This window comes from Molossus molossus, unplaced genomic scaffold (genome assembly GCF_014108415.1).
Source record: "Molossus molossus isolate mMolMol1 unplaced genomic scaffold, mMolMol1.p scaffold_m16_p_18, whole genome shotgun sequence".
NCBI lineage: Eukaryota > Metazoa > Chordata > Mammalia > Chiroptera > Molossidae > Molossus > Molossus molossus.
The window spans coordinates 40,113,242-40,138,623 of NW_023425353.1; the positions used below are offsets into that span (position 1 = coordinate 40,113,242).

Genomic DNA, 25,382 nt, shown 5'->3' on the forward strand with positions numbered 1-25,382 from the left:
CATGTACAGTCTTTCACAATACAAGGGCTGTCACTGCAGACTGAACGGCGAAGTGCTTACTGGGGAAAACACATCAATCAAAGTTAGTTTGGGATGTCTACTGAAGTCATCTGATGGGCTTGATTTTTTAAAAGGAGAAAAATACACTAAACAAACATGGAAAACAATTACTATAGCATGAAAGAAAATTTTGGGTACTGTAGTAAGCAATTTTTTTTTAAATTCTATCTTTCAATTTCCATTTCCAGTCAATATTATTTTGTATTCGTTTCAGGTGTCAGCATGGTTGTCAGACAATCGTATACTTTACACAGTATTTCTCCCCAATATTTCCAGAACGTTTTAAATAAAGATGGCTTTTAAAAAGCAATGCAGGAATTCTATGGACAAATGAAAATAAACAAGCTACTGGGACATCAGTGGATCTCAGACAGTGTTGAGCACAAGATACCATTTATAAAAAATTCCACTTATATAAAGTTCAAACCCAGGTGAAGCTAACCTTTGACGCTAGACATCAGATAGAGGCTACCTGTGGGGCGGAGGGGAAGGTGGTGGTGGAGGCCTCAGGGAAGGCTATGAGCCGTTCTGTTTCCTGCCCTGGGTGCTGGTTAGCTCAGTGTGTTCATTTCGTGCGAACGCACTGAGCTGCACGCTCATGGTCTGTGCACTTCCCTGTCATTTACGTTACCTTCAATAAATGAGATTTTTCTTTTTCTGGAGAGCAGTGCAGCACAAGTGGTTGCTTATGGAGATTTCTCATTTACACAGGAGCTGGATAACACGGTCCTGATGTTAAATGAATGAGCACTTATGACTTAGGATGGGGTTTTTAGTGAGAGCATCATTCATTAATTTTAAAAGCACTGAATTCCAAGCAATTTAGAGGAAAGAAAATACGATGAGTTGGAAACCTCTGTTACATGCCCCCCAAAGTCACTCTGGTGATGTTCAGGTTACTGAAGGCCAAGATGCACGAGGTGTGTAGGAATAGAATGGTCTCAGGATATGTAAACATGGAGAACAAAGCTCTAGCCTCCAAATTTATATATATTTTTAGATAATATAAAATATGCATGCACAACTAAATTCATAGTTACCATTTTAAACAAAAATTTAGTTATTTCCAATATATTCCTAAAATGTTACATAGTCAAGTTTTGCTCCCAAACTGTCATTTGGATCTTTTCGTGGGGAAAATCTGTTTTGGTTATCTAATGTAAGCTATATAATGTTTCTTGTTTCATGTGGCTGACAAGAGTCATAATCACAAATATTTAAAAAAAAATTTTTCTTTATCGATTTTAGAGAAACAGGAAAGGAGAGGGAGAGAGACAGAAACATCGATGAGAGAGAATATTGACTGGCCGCCTCCTGCATGCCCCCCAATGGGAATTTGGCCCATAACCTGGGCATGTGCCCTGACCAGGAATTGAACCAGTGACCTCTTGGTGCATGGGTCAGCACTCACCACTGAGCCCCACTGGCCAGGCCATAATCACAAGTATTTTATATCATCTTAGAAAACCTGGAAAACTGAAAACTGTTTAAATAAATGAATCCTACAGAACCATGCTGCCCAAGGCCGTGGCCACTGTCCACAGATGGCTACCAAGCACTTATTAAATTTTAATGAACTTAAAATCAATTTTAAGTTTAAAAAACTTGAAGCAGTGTAAAATATTTTTCTGTTACATACAACTTTATCTTATAGGATATGTCACTTTATTGAAAATTTAGCACTGAATTAAGATGTGATACAAATGTAAATTATATACCAGATTTCGAAGACTTAATTTGTAAAAAAAATTACATATTGAAAAAGTTACATTACATATTGAAAAAGTAATATTTTGGATATATTAGGTTAAATAAAATACATTACTTAAATTAATTTCACTTTTGTTTTTATGTTTTTTTAACATGGCTACTAGAAAATTTTAAATTATATAGATTGCTCAAATTATATTTCTATTGGATAGTGCTGTTAAGAGATAAAATGTCACATCTGATCAGAGACTATAGGGGAGAGATCAAAGAATAAGAAATCAAAGCTGGAAAAACCAATATATTTAAAGATCTGGTTAATAACTATGGCAGAAGGAGTTGGGGGAGGGGCAGTCCAGAAGCCCATCCTTTTAAGAGACCATGGTCAGCTGAGCTGGGACGGACCCAGACAGCAGAGCCAACGCTATCTGCAACTCCACAGCCGTCAACAAATCCCCTGACTCCGTTTCTGCTGACTGTGCGAGAGGATTGCTCGGTCTGTTGTTAAAGGAGAATGACAGAGGCACCGAGCACGTCTTTCTAGGGTGACAAAAGAGAAGAGGGGTTTTTAAATTGCCCTGCTCCAAATCTTCCCTCCATTAGAGATTTGGGTGAGGATTAGAAAACACAGTTACGCCACATGTCTGGGTAGAAAGATTTGTTTTAATGGAACCAAGAAAGTACAATAAAGTACTTGATTCATGCGAGCCTATGGCCACTCGGCACAGCCGGAGACAGTATCAGGCACCACTGTACGGAGAGAGGAGACTGACCCTGACCACACTCCCATGACCAGTGGCTGTTCGTGGCTGGTAACTGGTCAATGGGTTCCTCATTGACTTGGTGTACTTTTCAGAGTATGCTTTGTGATATAAATCGGTATTTGGGGAGGAGGAGAAGCAAGAGGAAAGTTCTTCAATTATATCTGAGAAATGCTGAGTTAAACTAAGAAAGCAGATTTCTTTATTTTTTTATCCTCCCTTGAGGACATTTTTGCATTTATCTTCAGATAGAGCAGGAGGGGGAGAGGGAGGAAGAGAGAGAGAAAAACATCAATGTGAGAGAGACACATCAACTGGTTGCCACCCGCACAACCCCAACCGGGGCCGGGGATGAACCGCAATCGAGGTACGTGCCCTTAGCAGGAACCGAACCCGGGACTCTCTGGTCTGTGGGCCAATGCTAACCACTTAGCAAACTGGCCAGGGCAGTAAGTAGATTCCTTATTGCAGAAGTTTTCAGAGCCTTAACTCTTTCAAGGATCATCATGTTCCCCGAGAGGCTTACCATGTGCTTGCTTCCCAAACACACTGGACTGCAGACCCCCTCTTCCGAGGAGCACTGCAGGGAGGGCACCCGGCAAGGGGCACTGGCTCTGAAGGAAGAGGCTCTAGCTCTTCATGCCTTTTTGTTTCACCCTCAGCCAAAAAGGAACATTACTGCCCACTGTCAGCAGGCTCAGAGGCAATAGGAGCCAGACTCCTTCTGGGGCCTATTTCCGTAACTGTAGGAGCAAGGTACATCTCAGGTGCCCATGGCCACAGCTGTGTCCTGGAGAGGCAGACACTTGTCCCTCACTAGCAGAAACTCCCAGGTTGGCCCACAGCCAACCCCAAAACCTGGTCTCAGGCAAAGGTACATCATCCTTGGCACCACCAATCTCCTACCAACAAGGAGGGGATGGAGGAGACAGTCACCTTCCCATGGTGCCAAACGCCACCCAGGAGGGTGGAAAGGTATCTTGAAAGGAGAGAGTTACACCCAGGCCTCATTTTTCCCTAGAACAAAGCTTTCACGGACACGGGTCTGCCACCTCCCTCCTGTTCACCTTCTCTTTCTCTCCGGGTCTTCTGCCTGCTCTCCCAGCCTCTAGAATAGTTTCTGACTCCTTGGATCTGGGGCAGTTTCTCTGCAGGGACCACAAAGGAATGCAGGCGTGACGGCCACAGGCTGCCCACAGAGCCAAAGGCAGGCCAGTCTCTGTCCTGTGCACATCTAAATGCCATTTTCAGGAATCCCAAGTTCATTTTTTTTTTATTTAACTGCTAGTTCTTTTATTATTATTTTTTCACGTGATGTGTGCTATGAATGCTAAAAGCTACATAAAATTGCAATGCTTTACGTAGGCAAGTTCTTATCTCCTAGTGAGATATTAAAATTTAGTCACTTAATAAAAAATTCCACTGAAGAGGACAATGAAGATAGTTCGGCAAGTCTATGGAGGAAAAAAAGAACATTTTCAATTTGAAGGTGAAACCTAAAAAGAACAACTGAGAATCATCCTACAAATAACACAGAAACACACATGACTCGGGGTTAAGGGCAATGGTTTTCAACCCAAAGATATTTTGGGTCAGGTCTTGCAAAAATATGTACTTAGGAGGGGAAAGGCCACCAAAATAGCTTCCACAGAGGTCACCAATGACCTCCTGCTTGGGGCCACACCACCAGGGGCTATTTCTTTCTTTTTTTTTTTTTTATCCTCACCAGAGGACATTTTTCCATTTTTTGTTCAGATAGAGTGGGAGGGAGAGAGAGGAAGAGAGAGAGAAACATTGATGTGAAGGGGACACATCGAGTGGCTGCCACCTGCACGACCCAACCAGGGCCGGGGACAAACTGCAACCAAGGTACGCGCCCTTAGTGGGAATCGAACCCGGGTCTCTCTGGACCGCAGGCTGATGCTCTAACCCGCTGAGCCAAACCGGCCAGGGCCCCAGGGGCTATTTCTGATGTTCAGCCACCAACAGGGCTGACTCTCATGCTGAAACACCTTCACCAGCACCCTCCCAGCTTCCCTCCATCTCACTCTCTCCAGACTGTTCCTTTCTGCCTCTTTTCTCTGCAGGACAGTCAACACTCCGTTCCAGGCCCTCTTCCTTCCTCGGCGACACCCAGCGGTGTCTCTGCCCTGAGCTCCTGGCCGCAGAAACAAGGGCTGCTCCTCAGGCCTCCTCATCTCGGCGGAGGCCCATTAGCCGGCGGCACACCCCAAAGCAGCCTGCTTGCCTCCCTCCACTGCCTTACCCAGTCTGGACGCAGCCCGGTGCCCTGCCTGGCTCTGAGGTCCCCCCACACCCCTCTTCTCCTCCACGATGCCACCCGCTAGCTTAACTGTCTACAAGGAGCTACTGCAACAGTGTCCGAACTGTATCCCCCCTTCAGGGAGGTTCCCCTTCTCCGGCTTCCCCTAGAGCCTTCCAGTGGCTTTCCGCTGAATTGGAAACGAACACCCACATCCAGAGCCTCCTGCTGGGTCTGCACTGTGAGCCCCACGGCCTTCTTCCCGGTCCTCGGGCCAGACGTGCTCCCTCACACCCATGCCGTTCTCCGCGCTATTCCAGCCCCCACCCCCTGCACCTTCCCTCACTGGGTGCCCCCCGGTGCAAACACCATTTCTTCCCGGACCACTGCCTCCTCCCACCGCCAGGGCCGCGGCCCCTCCTCCCCGAGAGCCCCGGTCCCGCCGTGTGACCGCAGGCCCTGCGTCTGTGGCCTCGGCCAGACCGTGAGCCTCACACAACCAGGGACACCACCTGAGCTGGCTCACGGAGGGAGCCACGGACATTACTGCCCAGGAGCCCTCAAAGGTCTTCAAAGAAACACTAATGAACCCCGACCTCCTGGTACTGGGTCTTGGATTTACGCAGGGGGAGAAAATGACATACATGCATTTGTCTCGTGTTGGGGAGCGATCAAGACAAGCATAGTATCACCTCCTTCTCCTCAGGCTCAAATTCACTTCAGCTGTCCTCCCCAGACAGCACAGGAAGATCGCAGGCCAACGAAAACAGCAGGACAGAGGCTCAGGGGAGGCTGGGGTCGGGGAGAAACTAAGAAAACAGAGGCCTGCAGACAGCAGCTCCCACGGTCTCCCCCCCACTGTGGATGTCTAAGCCTGTAGTGTCCTCCTCCTCCCTCCCCAGCCTAAGGGACAGGGTGACCAGGTCCATGTGCACAGCTGAGGCCGCTTCTTTGAGCTCACCCTACCCCACACCTGCCTCTACTTTTTACCACCTTTGCTATTAACTGTCCTCTCTCTACTGGTACCTTTCAGCTTTTAAAGATGCTCAGATCGCGTCTGTTCAAAAAAAACAAACACAAAACTTCCTTTTACCTGTACTCTGTCTTAGCCATGACTCCCTCTCCCTCCTTCTAAGTGTATTTACCCTTAAACCCATGTTGGGGGGGGGTCTCTGTCTGTTGTACCCCATGCAAATTGCTCTTGCAAGATTTATCAGTGGTCCACCTGGGGGGCCACCTGCCCAGTGGGTTCCAACTTGACCTTTTTCCTGCTTTTATCCTGTGTTCTAGACTCTTTCCTCAGATTCTGTAGATGCATGTTCTCCCCCTGCTCTGTAAAGGTTCTTTCTGAATTTTTTTTTTTTTGGTACCCCTAGTGGGAACCGAACCCGGAACTCTCTGGTCCGCAGGCCAATGCTTCAACCGCTGAGCCAAACCGGCCAGGGTCTAGGTTCTTTCTATTTCTCCTTCTCTGAATCCTCTCCAGAGCCCCGGCCACAGCGCCTTCCTCTCTCCCCTGGGCGAGCATGAGGGAGTTCTCCCATCACAAGTCCACCCTGTCCCATGGCTTTGCCAGCTCAAGCAGCAGCTCCTCAACGTGCGGTCCTGCCCACTGCTGGTCCGTAAACGTTTGCTTCCAGTCCAGGACAAGACAGACAGAACATCAGAGTAAATGCAGGCACTTTCCTAGCTACTCAGCACTGCTGACGTGTTTTTATTGCGTTTTACAAAAGCATCGCTCCTCAATGGATTGGAAAACAAAACAAACAAACAAAACTTGGTCCTTCGCCACAGACGATCTGAGAAACGCTGGTCTGGAACTTGCAGATTTTAAAACTGATCTATCTGTTTACACTGCAAAAACCAAAGAGACTTCACAATAAGGAAATAAAAACATTATCAACATCTCTAAAATAAAGGAAGCCAACTAGTCAACCAAGGAACAATAGAAGATGGTGATACGAGTTTGGTATTTCTACCAGATAACAGGAGCTGATGGTACGCAGTAGCTGCCCCTCTGGAGATGGGCACGTGCCACCCAGATGATCACCCGAACCTCTTCCTCACCATGGTTACCTGCCTGGCCCCCGAGGGCCTCTGCGTCTGCACCTCAGACAACTACACCTCCATTCCTAGCCGCCCCCTGAGCTCAGGCCCAACAACCACACTGCCCTCTGGAATGTTCTCTTGAGTGGCCGTCCCAAGTCCCAACATGTCCCTCACCAATCTCATTATCGCTCTGCCCCAAATGGCTCCTTACGCTGTGTCTCCATCTTCACAAATGCCCCCCCCTCACACATCAGTCACCTGAGGGTCATCCTAGGCTTCTCTCTCCTCTCCTATGACACCAAAGCTTAATGATCTTCCTCTGCACTTCTCCCTTATTGTGTCCATTCACAAATACGTATTAAGTTCTGCAGGGACAACAGCGAGCAGGCATCCCATCCCCCAGCCACACCTCACTTCTCACCCTCGGCCTCTTCTCTGCCAGCCCCTGCTCACGTTCTTCCACGGAAGGGAAGGCACACTCCCTGCTGGGAGGACGCCCCATCTTACCTCCTCCCACCCCCAACGGGTTTGCTTTTTAAAAAGTCGCCATTCTCTTGGTTGGGGAGAAGAAGGCGGTGCGGCGAGGAAAGCGAAGTCTTTTTTTCACATAATTTCCCTTTCACTCTGAATTTGCACTAATTAAATTAGATTCTCTGTGCTGCACTTGCAGAAATGAGGCTCTGCAGACTCGACAATCGTCCAGAAGTAAATGATGAGTCATTCGTACACCACAGACAAGGTTTCTCACTCCTGAGTGTTGGGGATCTTTTGTTTTATTTAAAGGAGCCAATGAGATTTTTAAAATCTGTCGGGTTCCTTTCTTTAGAGGTCGAGGTGTGAGCAAAATCACTTGGGTCTCTGAAGGGTGATGCCTCTGGTTTAAGCCGGACGCTGACTATCTAGGTCTGGCCACTCAGTGGGGCCCTCACAGGAAAAGGCAGGGGGGAGCCTCGCTGCTCCCCAATTGTCTGCATTCTAAAGGCTCCATGAAATGGTGTGAGACAAAATAAACCTCGTTGTAAGTAGATCGTGGAGGGCAGTGCTACGCCTCCATCATAAGAGAGAGAATCTAGGGAACGGGGCTGAGCTGAGGGCCTGCGGGCAAAAGTCCTCATGGCGGCCTGGACAATGGCAGGGAGTGTGATCTTCTCCCATAAGCAACGAGGCCAGAGCCCCAGCCTCCAAAACCTGTCCCCGTGGACCAGACACAGCTGCACCCATCTGACTCCCGTGCCCAGCCCTGCCTTCTGGCTGGGACAGTGCCACTGTCAGTCCCGGAGAGCTATGCAGAAGAGACAGCATGGCCCGATGGTCACAAGTGTGGCCTCTGGGTCAGGCAGGCTGGGTTCAAATCCTAGCCGTGCCTTCCCCAGGTGTAACTGGGCAAACTGCATAGCTTCTCTGTGCCTCAGTTTGTTCACCTGTGCAATGGGGATACGCCTTCGGAGGCGTGAGATGAGGGTTGAGAGAGCAGTGCATATAAAGTCCTTTGGTTCAGGGGCTGCCTGGCACACTTAACATTCAAATAAACCTATAGATTCATAAATATGGGCCAGCAGCATATACTACCGCCAGAGAGAACAATCTTTTTATCTTTTTGGCTTTTCTGTACTCCTGCCCCAGGGGAATTCAAGCCACTTCTTGCCTGATTCACCTAAGGGGGCTCGAGCGGGGCTCGTGTTTCCTGTAATCAAAAGAACCCTGCACAGAACAGCTTCCTCCTCCCTTTGTCCAGCTCACTCCAGCCAAGCAGGACCCGACTCTTCCCGCCCTGCAGCTCCACCTCTTGCTCCGGCCCACACCAGGAAGAGCACTGTCACCTCCTCAAGAGTCTGTCCCTCACTTTCCAGGGCCACCATTCTGTACCACATCTCTCCAAAACCTGCCCCTGGCCCCCTGCCACAGAGCCTTCCTGTTCTGCCCACGTCCGGGTACTGTCCACGGGGGCCTCCCCAACGGATGGATCAGCCCAGATGCCATCACTGAGCTGTCCCAGCCCTGGGCAAAGTCCTCACCTCCTCTAGCTGAGCTTGCACCTGTCTAGAAGGGAGACACCACTGCCAGTGTGGCCTCTCGAACAGAACGATCATGAAGCACAGACCAGAAAACGTGTGCAATGACTGAAAACTTCCAAGTGCTTTCCAAACGTGCAGCACTTTTTCAAGATGCTCCGAAGAATGCAAAGTAGTTTGAAGATGAACCTGTAGGCTCTTCATTCCCTATCACTCTGTCTCCTTCACCATCTTCTGGGAACTCTGCAGAACAGGACATTCCAAGGGGCCCCACACACCCACCAGCCACGCCAGACAGGCCCCAGATGTACTGGCAGCTGAACCTTTGTCTCAAGGGGACAGAGAGGGCCCTTCGCTCCCAAGGCCTCACAACTCTTCGTCCCTGGAGTGATCAGTTCTAGGACGTGGAAAACACGGTCTCTCCAAGTCTGCCCATATACATATCTGAATTTCAAATGTTCTGTGGTCCATGATAAATAATTTACATAAAGGGCTGGCTGGAGGGAGCACAGCAGGATACAAGAGGGAAAAGCAGAATGCAGTAGCCCAGATTTAATTCCACCGGAGTGCACAGAGAAATCCTTAGGCCCCATTGGAAGGAAATAGAGCATCTTTTCACATCTCCCTCCACCCTCTGTGAAAAAGCATGGCCAAGAGGGGCTGTAAATTATGGCATCTTCAGCTAATTTTACATGACACAGATACAAACAACTTTATTTTTCCTAATCATGGAGAATAATGAAATCGCCGTACCTCCCTCCATCCATGTTCTCTATCCAGGGGTTCTCATTGAAAACATTTGGTGGAAAAATAATACTGGGGCATTGCTCTTAATAAAAAAAAAAAAAACTCTAATCACTTTGAGTTTAATTCAAATATGCAGAGAGGAACATAAGCTTCTCCTGCATGACGGTACAATGACAAAATGAGTTAATTACCAACTCATCGTAAGACAGATGTACTTGTCATAGGAACAGGAGCCATTATTTCGCACAAAATAATGACCCAGATAAAAAGTAATGGCTGCGAGCTGGAGCCGCCAGCGACACAGCTTCATCTTGGCCTAAGTGAATGGCAATTAACGAGTGCCACCACGCTATACGTACAGGGGGACCGAGCTACTCATTAAGTATTTACTGAAAAAACACCAATGGCTCCTAGCATATTTCTTCCCAGGAAGCTCCTGTGATCTTCTACCTGTGTGATGACAGAAAAATGTCCACACGTGTAAAATTCTGCCGTCAGCTAGGACAGCTGTTGCCCCTGCAGAGGGGCTTTCTCTCCCCTCTGCTCTTTGCACACACAGGTGGTGTTTTCTCCAGGAACCTTGTCCAACAGCAGAAAACAGGAGCAGAGGAACGGGGGCCCGGTTCCATTCATGTGTCCCTCTTCTCCTGGTTGCCATGGCCACTGGCCTAGAAATAAAGCCATGGCCAGCACTGACAGCCAGAAATGCCGGAGCCTTCCAGGTCCAGCCCTCGGTCACGAGAGTGCAGGGGTGAATGGGGGGCAACCTCCGCACTCCTGGGTTTTCCAAGGCCGGAAACTGTACTTCCACCCTGCTGCCCATGACCACGAACCACCTCCCTCTGGAGAGGGGCGGAGGTGACAGACCGGCATGCGCCTTTGGAGACAGACTGCGTCAGAAATCTCGGCGCTTCCCTAGTGTGCAAGTTGTCTAATTTGTTAAGACCCAATCGTTTTTATTGCAAATCTAGGTGCACAGCAGGTGCAAGATGACACAGTGGGCTTTAAAGTGTGTAAGTTTGAGCCCTGGCTGGGTAGCTCTGTAGGTTAGAGTGTCGTCCTGATACACCAAGGTTGGGGGTTTGATCCCCAGTCAGGGCACATACAAGAAGCAACCAATGAATGCATCAATAAGAGGAACAACAAATCCACCCCCCCCATCAATAAAATAACTTTAAAGTAGATACTTTGTAAAATGTTAAGTACAAACAGAGAGTGAGTAGGTGTCAAAGACTGATTTAATTAATTAGGCAACAAACCATCAGACACTAATGTATGCACAGAGCTGATGAGGGGGGAAATGAATGGTGGGATAACAGTCAAGTTTTAAATAAAAACTGGCTTGTCCTTCAGGGTACACAAACCATAACCTTGCGGTTATCTCCTCCTCTGCTGGACAGAGGTCCATCTGCACTCCAGATGCTGGAATCACGGATCTGAGCGCCTGCTCATCAGGCTGCTGTCTCCGTAAGACCCGATATGGGCACTGGCAATGGGTCAGCCACACACTGATCAGGTTTGGTTGAAACAAAAAGCACTAAATCACATGTTTTTAAAAGTTCATAGATGACAGTACGGTCAGAGCCTCGTGCCCTCCTCTTATCCATTTACCCTCAAATATTCCAAGCATCTGTGTCTTAATTACAAAACCACATTGAAAACTAACCTCCCCCACCCTTGCTAGCCCCAGTACCAGATCATGGGGTAAATTCCACCCCTCGGAGGTTCCTACCCAAGTTCATTAGGACATTTTATTTGCAGCAACCCAGAGAAGACGGCTCTATGTATACAGACCTCTACACAGTTACACACACACTCGTGTTCTCAGGCTTACAGGTGTGTGAACGCACACTGCTGCCCCCATTTCCTAAGCAACAGCCTGGATTTTACCGGAGTAGAAAGTCTCCATCGTCCTAGTAAAAGTACCAGACATTTTGACCTGAGAGATCATCCGATCCCTAGTCTACAGTCAAGGCCCCCACTATCCACGAGGGGTTCTTCCCAAGGCCTTGTAAAGCCTGCACACTCAATAAATGTTGAAAGGAGGAGGCAGGAACGGAACAAAACAAGGACTCATTGGGTGTTTAAAGGGACAGTCTAATTGTTTCACTCTGCTGCGAAATTCCTCTTGACAGCCTCCCGCAGCTTTTACAGCCAGCCGGCCCCTCCTCCCGTCCTAACCCTCATCCCCTTTCTTCCCCACGTCCTCTGATCTTTTGATGCCCGGCTCTCTCCTGCCTCAGGCCCTCATACGTGTGCCTTCTCTGTTGGGAGGACTCTCCAACCCACGCGACCCACGCAGCATCACCAGACAAGCCCTGAGCACCCTCTGTCTGGGCTCTAAGAACCTCCCTGACACCCAGCCCCTGCTTCCCTCGGGCAAAGCCCCTCTGGAGCTCACCTCCCTGCTGCGAGGGGGCGGGGCAGGGGCCACATCTATCTACTCTGCTCTCTGCATCCACGCACTTGGACCATTTCTGGGCCAAAGTTAGAAACAGCCAACACAGTCATTGATGTTGACTGCTTGGACCTCAAATCACGGCCCCTCTATGGGATGGGGAACAAGACAAGCATTAGGCAATGAACTGAGCCCCGCGTGGGCAAGGGCACTCCTTCTGCAGTGAGTGTCATCCTGTCGAAACTCAAGTGGACCCCGCGATCAGGCGGCGAACCTCACATGGCATGAAGATGAGGAGTTCAAACCCAGAAGGCTCTGGGCAGAGACGTAATCCCCTGCACCAGGCAACGTTCCCTGGTTTCACGGCAACTCAGTGGCCACAGGGCTCTGGCGTGCTCCACACCAGGAAAGGAAGGGTGTGGTGGCAATGAGGACCCACAGGACGAGGGGAAGGTGGGGTCTGGGAGGGTCACACCACCCTGAGCATTTGAGGGGAGTCATGGCCGGGGAGCCGCAGGCCTGCCAGCTGTTAGCTGTTAATGTCACTCCAGCCTTAAAAGACAGGGTCCAGGTCCTGCCAGCCTGGGAGGGCGGGGGAGCACACTGCCAGAGCAATGTGTGGGTGAGGGCTACACCCCAGTGGGGCTGCTCAAAGGCACGGTCAGAAGAGGTGCTGGCTCCATCCCAGCCCATGGAGTAAGCCGACTGCCCCAAGCCAGCCCCTTGCTCGTTCTCTCGGGAGAAACCTGTTCAGTGGTGCCCTGACGGCAGGGCTCACCTTCTTGATGAACTCGGGGATGATTTTTTGGTCTGTCAGGTGAACTAAGGAGGAACAGCAATCTAACTCCAAGATGTAGCCTTCATTGTGGACATCAGGGTTCTGAGATCTGAAGAGACAGGAAAAAACACGTATGTGAAGATTAAAATTTTGCACCATATAAAAAAAAGGCAGGTGTTTCATAAAACTCTAAATTACTTCCTGAAAGTAAATGCCACCAAGACACCGCTGAAAAATAATTTATGGTAAACAGCTCAAATAATATATAGAGATCTACATCATGCAAATGACCTCCCCGACAAATCATCAAGTAAAAGACATCCTCCTGGGACTGGGGGGTTAGCACAATATGGCTTATACATTAAACCACACACACACACACGCCAGCAATGCATCTTTATTACATTCGCTGTATCTCTTTAATGATACCTCTAATTTTTTTTTTTTTTTTGCTTTTTCTGAAGAGAATACATTCATATATTCATCGCTTAGAAAATTCAAAACTAAGACATTTAAAGGGTTTAATCCCTACAGAGGGCAATCTGGCAAAATCTATCAAAAAGAAAGATGCAGAAAGAAGAGACTATAAGCCCTGGCCTGTTTGGCTCAGTGGTTAGAGCGTTGGCCTGTAGATCAAAGAGTCGCCGGTTCGATTCTGGCCAAGGGCTTGTACCTCAGTGTCCCTGGCTCTGGTCCGGGTCGTGCAGGAGGTAACCAGTCGATATGTCCCTCTCACATTGGTGTGTGTGTGTGTGTGTGTGTCTCTCTCTCTTTCCTCCTCCCACTCTATCTGAAGATATTTGAACAAATATCCTCGGATGAGGATTAAAAAAAAAGAAAAGACTATAGGCAACTAAAGTAGGAATTCGGGGAGAAGCGTGGACAGCGGAGGTCAACACCTGCAGCCTGCCGGTCAGTGCAGAGTTGTGCCCCTGCCCCTGCCCCTGCCCCACAGGTGGTGGGGCTGCTCCCCCTTGCCCACCATACAGACATGCACACAACACAATGCCCTGCACGTTCAGGGGTCACTAGAAGAACATGCCACCGCTTCGGCCACTCCTTTCAGGAGCTCCTGTAAGACACGAAGTTGGGTGGAGGAACGCCTGGAAGCCACGTGGCTGCCTGATTGAAGGCGATTCCTTGGCCCAGGCAGCTGTGAGGCGACAGGAAGTGGGACTGTGGCTAAGGGTTACAGAACCTGCCCTCTCCACGGGGCAGGACTTAGAGGCGGGCCCTGGGCTCTGTCCAGGACTCACGCCACAGGCACAGCCCCGACGGAGGGGTGGACAGCCCACTTACGAGGAGCGCCACCAAAGAGGGGCCCCTGCCAGCCCGTGACAGCAGGGGTGGCCAGAAAATTCTTAAAAAATGGGCACTTCTACACTGACCTCCTAAGCACACTTATATATACACACCAAAAACCGTTTCTGTGTATATGTTTGCTATGTTTTTTAAATGAATTTCCAAGGTTCTTATATATCAATCAAAGCGATTTATGCTACTGTTAACCATCTGGGTGTGATTTACATGGAACTCAAAAGTGAAAGCATTAGAAAGGCTTGGTTTCTCCCAGGTGTACACATGTGACTGGGTAAGCACAAATCATCAGCCTATTTTTTTTTTTTTATCCTCACCCAAGGACACTTTTGCATTTATCTTCAGATAAGATGGGGGGTGGGGGGGAGAGGGAGGAGAGAGAAACATCGACGTGAGAGAGAGACATTGACTGGTTGCCACCCACACGACCCCAACTGGGGTGGGGACAAACTGCAACCGAGGCACATGCCCTGAGCAAAAACTGAACCCAGGACTCTCTGGTCTGCGGGCTGACGCTTGAACCGCTGACCAAACCGGCCAGGGCTCAACAGCCTATTTTGATTTTATTTTTCCTTCTAACACATCCTTTCAGGAATAGGGACGGAGGCATCTAGTTTGGAAATATAAAAGCATAAACTGATTCCAAACTGCTCAAACCAGGATGAACTAGTTCCAAAAGAACAAGCCAGTTCTGCACCCCACCCTTCTTGCCTTCAAAACTTCACCAGAGACTAGACTCATGTTCTCACTTTCCTCCTGTTTTTATTCCCCTCCCTCCCTCCCTCCGCAAACAAAACGCATGCTAAGAGGAACTAAGGCAGAAGAGTGCCGACGTTTGAAAGAGCAGCCTTGGTCATGACGTAAGGTCGGTCATAAGCTTGGTGTGGGGTCTCCGACAACAAAGGTAGGCATGGGAGGAGGACTGTTCTAGGATGTGAAATCCCAGCTGCTCTGTCACATGAAGACTACATCAGATGGCATGCGGTTATTTATAGATGCCCACTGAGATCTGAAATGATTAGGTTGAAAACAGTAGCCATTTTAAATAAGTCAACACCATATTTACTTGGTTAATCACCCAAACAACCAATGGAGGGAAGAAGAGCCTGCCTCGAAGCATCTCACACCCAGATTCGTCCGAGATCATCTTTTTTATTTTATCCTCACCTGAGGACATTTTTGCATTTATCTTCAGATAGAGTGGGAGGGAGAGAGGGAGGAAGAGAGAGAAATATCGACGTGAGAGACACACATCAAGTGGTTGCCACCCACACGACCCCAACCGGGAGGCCAGGGACAAACTGCAACTGAGGTACATGCCCCTAGCGGGAACCGAACCCAGGACTCTCTGGCCCATGGGCCGACGCTCTAACCACTGAACAAACCAGCCAGGGCAGAGATCATCTTTAGTCAGGATCTAATTACACCATCTTTGCTTCTGCAACAAGAAGTTCTATGTGAAGAAAGACAGCTCTGGTTCACTCTGCTGGAGAATCAACTCAGTTACAACTGGACAGAAATAAGTACAAATGATCAACAAACAGCAGTATTACCAGTTTTCTAGATGAAACATGAAAAATCACATCTCAGTCTACAGTGTCTTGGAAAAGCAAATCCAATGCCTATTGGAGGAACAGATGAGCAACGAATCAGTCTCCCTTGCCTTTAGGAATTCCCTCCTCAATTTGAAATGAAAGGACAGTAACGCCGGAGAGTGTGCAAAGGGGAGAGGACATGGCAAAGACCCCTGAACCCTCTGAGGACAGGAGCTGGCTGCCCGAGTCTTTGCAGTCAGCACTCGGTGAGTGGTCACACGTGATACAATGTCATGTACGTGACCCACTTCTAGTTAGCTTTGGAACCTGCAGCCTCTAACTAATAAATCTAGGGGAAATTATGGAGCAGAGGATGGAGGGAGATGGGAAGCGTATTTCATCGTTAGCATGCTGCTCTCGAGAGTGCCTACAGTTAATCTCAGAGTGCCGGGAGTTAATTTCCAGGTAAGAGAGGCTTTGGCTGGTAGTTGATCCTGTATCTCCAAAAATGCATGCTGTGTCCCTCGTTATCCTTCTGATGAAAACCCGGATCTCTCTGGCCTTTGCAGAAGTGGAAGCCACCAGGGCGTACGTCCGGGGAAGTCTGGTGGTTCCCCACATCCTTCTCCAGGATGACGCAAAGCCTTGGCCTTTGAGGAAGCAAAGGAGGGTGGTAAAGACCTGCTCGGCTGAGCATTTCGGCTTAGTGCTCCTTCCTTAGGACCTTGATTGCTGCAGAAGACCTACTCCCTCCTGTTGTGTGCCTCGGCTGCTTTCCCTTTTAAATGGGAATATTATGAGTAACTATCTCTTAGAATCACTGCAAAGATAGGCAAGGACAGAGCAAGTACAGCCCTGTTGGCACAGGGCGTGGCATGAGGTCCAGGCTCAACACATATTATTAGCTGCTGATCTAGTGTAACTACATTCTTTATTTCATTTTCTAGCACTCTTTGAAGTTCATAATCGTTCACCCAATCAATACCGACCACACTGTAACTGTGGACCAGACGCTATACTTTGGCACACCCCAACAGACAGAAGAGACAAAGCCTGCCCTGAGGGAACGTACAACCTAGTGGAGGCGCCTGCGCAATCCCCTAACGCAGCGTTTTCACTGGTGGTTTAAGTGTAAAAGGAAAAGAAACAGAACAATGTAAGGAGAATCCGGAGGGAGGCGAGGAAGCTACCGTTGTAATGAGAATGGTTAGGGCAGCCTTGCTGAGAAGCTGACATTTGGAATAAATACTTGTAGGAGGTGGGAGAGGAGGCCATGTGATATCCGGGAAAGAGCTTCCAGGCAGAGGGAAGAGTTCATGCAAAGGCCCTAAGTGGAGGTCACGCGAGGAGGGGCCCTGCGGCTGGAGCTCTGTGACAAAGGACAGAGGAGGAAGAGGAGACAAGTCAGACACTGGGAAGCCTGATACTGCAGGCCCTGCAGGCCATGGTGAAGACAGTGGCTTTCCCTGGGAATGACTGGGGAAGCCCTTGAAGGGTGCTGAACGGAGAAGTGACGTGATCTATTTCAAAAGGATCCCTCTGGCTCTGGGGTAGGGGTGGGGGTCGGGGGGCAGCCAGGAGACTAGCTCAGGGGTCCAGGCAGGAGGCCACGGCAGCTCAACGTGAGTTGGTGGCAATGCAGCCATGGTGCAAAGTGCTGGATTCTGGATATATTTTTAAGGTGGAACCTTTAAGACTTCCTTACGGACAGGTTGTGGGTGTGAAGGAAGAAAGCAGATGAGGGTGACTCTAAGGGTTTCTTCTTCCCTGCCAACTGGGAAAATGGATGAAGTTGCCACCACTATGACTGGGAAGGCTGTGGGTGGCACAGGTTTGGGGGGGGGGATCAATCATTCAGTTTCAGATGGGCTCAATTTGACATATCAAGCAGATATCCAAGTAGATAAGTCGGTAGACAATTTTATACATATTTGAGTCTGTACTTCAGGAGCTGGGGCTGAAGATGTAAATTAAGAGGATATTTAAAGCATGAGATTAGATGAGTTCTCAATTAATGTAAACAGAGAATATTCAAGGATGAGCTTTGGGACCATGATGAGGTTGTGGACAAGAGAGGAGAAGGCAGTAAAGGAGACAAAAAAGTAACCAGGGAGGAAGGAAAAAAACCAAGAGACCATGCTGCCCTGGAAGTAACACCAAGAGAGCATGTTCATCACAGAAAGAGAAACTAAGAAAACAATTCCATTTACCATTGCGGCAAAAAAATTAAGATACCTAGGAATAATCTTAACCAAAGAAATAAAGGACCTATTTGCAGAAAACTACAAGTCATTGAAAAAAGAAATAGAGGAAGATATAAAAAAGTGGAAGCACATACCCTGTTCATGGATTGGGAGAATTAACATCATTAAAATGTCCATACTACCCAAAGCAAACTATAGATTCAATGCAATCTCCATCAAAATACCAACGACATACTTCACAGAACTAGAACAAATACTTCAAAAGTTCATATGGAACCAAAAAAGACTTCAAATAGCCACAGCAATCTTGAAAAAGAAGAACAAAGTAGGAGGGATCACATTACCAGATATCAGGTTATACTACAAAGCCACTATAATCAAAACAGCCTGGTACTGGCACAAGAACAGGCATATAGACCAGTGGAACAGAACAGAGAACCCAGAAATAGACCCAAGGCAATATGCTCAATTAATATTTGACAAAGGTGGCAAGAGCATAGAGTGGAGTAAAGACAGCCTCTTTAATAAATGGTGTTGGGAAAATTGGACAGCTACATGCAGAAAAATGAAACTAGACCATCAACTTACACCAGACACAAGAATAAACTCAAAATGGATAAAAGACTTAAATGTGACTCATGAATCCATAACAATCCTAAAAGAAACTGTAGGAAACAAAATTTCAGACAGCCCTGGCCGGTTTGGCTCAGTGGTTAGAGAGTCAGCCTGCAGTCCAGAGAGACCCAGGTTCGGTTCCCATAAGGGCATATACCTCGGTTGCAGCTTGTCCCCGGACCTGGTTGGTCGAGCGGGTGGCAGCCACTCAATGTGTCCCTTTCACGTCGATGTTTCTCTCTCTCTCTCCTTCCCACTCTATCTGAACAAAAAAAATGGAAAAATGTCCTCGGGTGAGGATAAAACAAAAACAAAACAAAAAAACCACAAAATTTCAGACATCATACACAGCAAAATTTTCACTGATACATCCCCTAAGGCAACAGAAACAAAGGAGAAAATGAACACATGGGACTACATCAAACTCAAAAGCTTCTGCACAGCAAAAGATACAATCATCAAAATGGAAAGGCAACCCACTGTATGGGAGAACATAACTGCCAATGATATATCAGATAAGGGGTTAATTTCCAATATATATAGAATGCTCATACAACTCAACAAAAGGAAGACAAAGAACCCAATTAAAAAATGGGCAGAGGAACTAAATAGACACTTCTCCAAAAAGGACATACAAATGGCTAAGAGACATATGAAGAAATGCTCAACATCACTAATCATCAGAGAGATGCAAATTAAAACAACAATGAGGTACCACCTCACACCTGTCAGAATGGCCACCATCAACAAATCATCAAACAACAAGTGTTAGCGAAGGTGTAGAGAAAAGGGGACTCTAGTCCACTGCTGGTGGGAATGCAGACTGGTGCAGCCACTATGGAAAACAATATGGTGTTACCTCAAAAAATTAAAAATTGAATTGCCATTTGACCCAGTGATCCCACTTCTAGGAATATACCCTAAGAAGCCTGAAACACCATTCAGAAAGAATATATGTACCCCCATGTTTGTAGCAGCACTATTTACAATAGCTAAGATCTGGAAACAGCCCAAATGTCCATCAGTAGACGAATGGATAAAAAAGCTGTGGTACATATACACAATGAAGTACTATGCAGCTGTAAGAAAGATCTCTTATCCTTTGAGATGACATGGAGGGACCTGGAAAGTGTCATCCTAAGCGAAACAAGCCAAACAGAGAAAGACAAGTATCATATGATCTCACTTATTTGTGGAATATAATGAACATAACAGTCTGAGAAATGAGGCAGTCCCAGAGACGTGGAAATGGGGTACAGACTGACAATCCCCAGAAGAGGAGGTGGTGGGGGAGAGATAAACCACTGAACTTATATACATGTATGCATGAACAATGGACATGGACAACAAAGCTGGGGACAGGGCAGGGAGGGAGGGGGCAGGGGGACTCAGTGGGGAGAAAAAGGAGAAAAATCTGTAACAAAAATAAATTAATTAATTAAATTTAAAAAAAATAAATGCATGAAAAACAAAAAAGCATGTTCAGAAAGAGGGTAAGAGCCAACCTGTCCATTGTTTCAGTGAACAAATTTATAAACTTCTCTTCAATTTACTTATCTTTTAGAAATACCAAGAAGAAAACTAGATTTAATTCACCCTATGGAAACAGACATGAAGAAATCTGTTTACATTTAAAATATGAGTATCCTGTTAAGTAGGCCAATTATCAAATTCATCTGTGGATCTGGTTCAGAGTAGTCTGGCTCCTTGATAAAGAAGTCAGCTCCATGCTGCTGGGTCGTCTCTCAGAAACAGCCTGGGGAAAATGAATGAAAAAGATCTCTGGCCCACCCTCACTTTATGGCCCTCATTTGTACACAGCTTTGGAGAGCTGAGAGGGGGCTTACTTCCAGCCATTCCAAAGGGATTTTCTGAAAGGAAGAGGGAATAAAATGATATTCCTGAGCAGAGATGTGACGTCCTGAAAGCCAAGGATGAGTAAAGCAAAATGAATTCACATGCTCGGAGTGCAGCGCTGGAGCGTTAACAAGGCACGAAGCACAGTGTGCCTGACGACTTCAGACACCGGAGGAGCAGCTGAGAGGCCAGAGCCCATCACATTTTAAAAGCCATCATAACACGACAATTAATACAGTGTGGTGCCCTGTTTGCATCCAGGAACTGAATGAAAAACTGATGAAATGCAAATAAAAGCCACAATTTCGTTAATAGTAATGCACCAATGTCAGTCTCTTAGTCTGGACAAATGTACCACGGCAATGCAAAATACTAATGATGGGAAACTCAGTGAAGCGTATATGGAAATTCTCTATAATTTCTTTGTAACTTTCCTGTTAAATCTAAAATTATCCTCAAATAGAATTTATTTTGAAAAATGAAAGAAGGGGGGATTTGTGTTGATTCGGTAGTATTTCTTTTCCGAGTCAGTGTCTCTAGTCCTAAACTACACCTACACCTCCTGCCTGACTGTAATTCTCACACAAGACTCTCAAATCACATGAGGTCAATGACTGAAATAACTGGTTTTGGGGGGGGGGGATAGTCTCCTTTGATGTGCCCCAACTTTAGGCACTGGAACAATCCAAGGAGCAAGCCCCGGGCCCCATGAGTCACACAGGATTCCCCACAGAGCCAGGCACTCTCAGCCTTGGCTGCACAACCTTGGATCACTTGGGGAGTTCTCACAAACCCTGATTGCACTGGTATAAGGCATGGCCCAGAGGGGCTCTGGGAACTCCCCCCGTGATTCTAATGTGCGGTCTGAGTGAAGACCAGCTGCCTAGGCAGGGTGCGTTGTTAACTGTAACTGCTGCTCCGATTTGCCTCGGAGATAACCGAATGAGCCACGAGAAAGAGAAAACACAGAAAGAATGACTTGTAAAGACTGGTACGCAGACTCCTATACCTTCAGACGACGACAAACTGCCAAGAAAAAGAAGCAGAGATGAAAGAAATATAAGATAGAGACTTTCCTCTATCCATGCCTCTTTTGGTCAGAAAAACAAAAATACTTCCAACCTATTTTCATTTTTTTACTGCGGTAAAATATACAAAACATTTACTGTTTTAACCACTTCGAACTGTGCAATTCAGTGCCATTAAATAGATTCTCAGTGTTGTACAACCATCACCACTGTCCGTTCCCAGAACTTTTTCATCACCCCAAACGGTCCTCGTGTGTTTGACACTTCATCAATAGGACTTGGGCCAAAACTGAATGTGAACAAGTAGAAAATGCAAATACATGCTTGTCAAGCAAACACATCAAAGCAGATTTAGACACTGAGCACTGGTACACACTCCTTTCCTAAGCTCAGGGTAGGAGGGCAGAGAGCCCAGGTGCTCAAGTACCTCAGATATCAACACACCTGGCCACAGATGCCAGAGTCATTTAAGACCATAATACAGACCACCTACACCCAACTGGTGTGGCTCAGTGGTTGAGCATTGACCCATGCACCAAGAGGTCGTCGGTTTGATTCCCGGTCAGGGCACATGCCCAGGTTGTGGGCCAAATCCCCAGTGGGGACATGCAGGAGGCGGCCAATCGATGTTCTCTCTCTTTGATGTTTCTAGCTCTCTGTACTTCTCCCTTCCTCTCTCTCTAAAATCAATGAAGAAAAAAAAATTAAAATAAATAAATAAAGACCACCTACACTATGTCCCACTGCACTGGTTACTCGCACACAAACAACAATGGTAATGAAAATTGCAGAATCCGAACTGTACCCGGAGATCCTCGCTCATTGCAACTCTCACGTCTGCCAAGAGTTGTGTGGTCACTCCCCAGGCAGCCGGTCAGAAGGTCAACTGAGGAAGGCGAACTTGAAGGTCCATAAAAATGAGTGAAAGAGGACATTTTTCATGAGAATATACAATCTAGACACTTTGTTCTCAATAAAAGATACAGAAATGGTCTCCATGGGCCCCAAGGAGCACGCTCTCTCCGATTTCTCTTCCAACACAGTCATGCCAGGCACCCTTCACATCCTGTCTCAGAGCACTGTGGCTGCGGACAAACATGTCCCCACCTCGAGGAAAGTCCCACAGTGCGGGAGTGATGCTAAATGGCAAGGGCCACGTCACTGCGGTATTGAGGAGACAACGGGAATAGGGAAAAACCACTGTGAACTGGGAGGTTTATATCTCAACCATTACTAGGAATTCCAGGTCAGGGTTGCCAAATCTAGTTTTTAAAAAGAAGTCATTAAATTGTGTTTTCATGTCAGCCTCAACTGTCCAAGTTTGGCTCCAAACAATGCTTTGTAGGCCAATATGTTTGAGACTGACCTGACCTCTGAGCCAGCATTCTCTGGCTTCTGGGTCACATACACAAAGCTACAAGATGAGTCACGAGAGGCTGCACGTCAGGGAAGAGATAAGAGGGGACAGACTCTCTAATTGTATCATAGTCACAATAATGAACCCTTAAACCCAACCCAATGTTTCATTCCTTGGCATGACTCAGCAGATTCTTTTCCCTGGTGCCCCTGCGAGCCACCCAGACCGCAGCCGGGGCATTTACACAGCCCCTGTCTGCTGTCACGGGGGCTGGGTCATAACCATTTATTAAGCCAAGAACATGTCTGCAGGCAAAGATTGTAATGCTTATGAGTGCTTTAATATTTAAAATTATTGCAGGCAAAAGGGTTAACCCTCCAATTATTCTGACAGAATGCCAAGCCGTAAGTAGAATACTCATTTTGGTTTCGTGGCAGATCTGAAATCAGGCAACTGAAAAACAAATGCTTGTGGAAAAACTATTACAAGCTATACTTTTCAATAGCAAACATGTGAATAAAAACTTCACAACACTACTTTCAAATAATAAACATGTAATAGATCTCACTGCAACTCATAAAGCCCTTAGATAGCTTCAAAGACCCTGAGTTTAAACATCTTCTTTTTCCCAGGGCACCAAGCGTACTCTGAACTTGAGTTATGAAAAGAAAGGAGAGAGAATGTGCAGTTTATCAATAAGACTATTTTTGTTTCATTTAGGAATAATCAGAAAAAATAGTAACAAACAAATTTAGATACTGGGCATTTCTCCAACTAGAATAAAAATATGACTACAGAAACAAATTCTCTCTCTGAGAAACAGGAAGAAATTTTAAGATATTCCCCCAAGGCCACACCAGGCTCAAGCAGAATGATCAGAATGATTTCATTTTCCCTTAAGGAGTAAGGGGGTGGGGGTGGAGGGAATTAGCTACAGATCTGAAAAAGATTTATCAATGAAAGAAAAAGAAGCCTTTTTCTAGTTTCATTAGCTTATGTAAAACGAATAACAAAAACATTTATTTATTTATGTAAGGCACTGAGTTAGATTTTGCCCTTAAGGAACTTGCAGTCTAAGGAAAGATAAAGGCTACATAAACAAAAGTGCTCTGACAGTTCAGTTATTTCCACTGTCAGGGATCAGAGACGTTTTTTTAAAAAACAAGGAGCATATAAGCTAAGACTTTGAAGCTGTGTGGAAATTAGTGATGGGACAAAGGCTAAAAGGACACTGCAGGCACCAAGAACAGAAATGAGTAAGAATCTAGACGTAGCATGAGTTACATGATAGAGACAATAAGTAGGTCAGTTTGGTAAAAGACACGTGGAGGTGTGGACTGCTCAGTGCAGTTCCTCTGCATCCACAGACATCAGTGTGTGGACGAATCTGCTGTTGGGTGAATCTGAGACCAAGGCTCTGCAGCAGCTCGTTCAGAAAACTGAGAAATGAGGTTGGAAGGAAGGATGAGCGGATGTACACAGGATGGGACTGCACTTCATTCTGAAGTAAAGGAGAGGCAGGGATGGTCCCAGATAAACGAAGATATAAAATACAGGTGCTAGGAAGATAAAAGCGGCACTGTGTATGATGTGGGAAGAGGGGAAGAATATTTTAGGAGAGAAGAAACAAGAGCTGAGCTAAGATTTCTGTAGAGGGAGTGGACAAATGAGAGAGAGATTTAGGGTATTTCTTGTCTCTGCAACTGGTGGTGGTTGGGATATGGAGGGAGGGAGGGGAATAAACAGCTATTTCCCAAAGATGCTCTCAGAACACTGGGGGAAGATTTCAGGTAATTTTTATGACCTCCTCTTTGCAAAATGAACCAAATTTACCAAAAAAAAATAAATAAAAATGAGGTTATTAGTCAAAAGTTACCCTAATAGTGAAGCTTAGGAAACGCTTGAAGAAAATATAGCCAAGTAAACAAATCCTAGTAAACCTTTAAATAAAGCACCTAACCATAGAGTCCATTGACAGAATTCTGAAGTAGGAACTAGGAAGGAGAAGAATTAATCCATTGAGGGGTCACTGCCCTTTCTTCTGCTTTTACCTTCCTCATTCACCAACAGACATTCGCCATTTCCGTTGATAAGGGTTTGGTATCACCAGGAACATTCTGGAAATGATAGCAGAGGATGTGCAAACGATACCCTAACCATACTCTCTTAAGGGAGCTGAGCACTGCCAAGTGGGTGCAAGTCACCATGGGCACCTAACTCTCCAGAACTGACTGCTGCTTATTCTAGAGAAATCTTGCCACATCCTGTCTCACTGTTCAGTTAGGACCTGCCCCCTGGTAGATAAGACATCAGTGACTTTGCAGCACAGTGAGTTCACCGTTACTTTTAGAGGCAAGAGGAAAACAGCTTTTGCCAAGTGGTCCCTGTGCAAAAATGCACCTGTGGAAGAATTTCAACCCCCCACCCCCCAACCAACCTGAACTACAGAAAAGAGAACAATCACAAGGAATGAAACTTGGGGCAAGATCCTGCTTTTTCAGGTATCCTGTAAGGCTCCTCATTTACTTTAAAAGATATGGAAAGGACTACTATTAGTATTTGTGCATAAATAAATAATATTTTTTTCACAAATATAGCACTAAATAAAAGCAAGTCTGCCTGATAGTTTTTGATTGAGAAAAGTCACACAATCTGCTCCACACATGAACCCCCTTCACAAGACTCTCATGGGCC

The 25,382-nt window shown here is 46.7% G+C and overlaps 1 protein-coding gene across 2 annotated transcripts in view; it reads right to left on the bottom strand.

Moving 5' to 3' along the window:
* The window catches only part of RFTN1 (raftlin, lipid raft linker 1), a 194,995-nt gene that overhangs the window by 82,720 nt on the left and 86,893 nt on the right, over positions 1-25,382 (bottom strand). For both annotated transcript variants that reach the window (XM_036267063.1, XM_036267062.1), the window contains one exon: positions 12,776-12,884. In XM_036267063.1, coding sequence (XP_036122956.1) covers positions 12,776-12,884 — 109 coding nt within the window. The remainder of the gene's footprint in view (positions 1-12,775; positions 12,885-25,382) is intronic.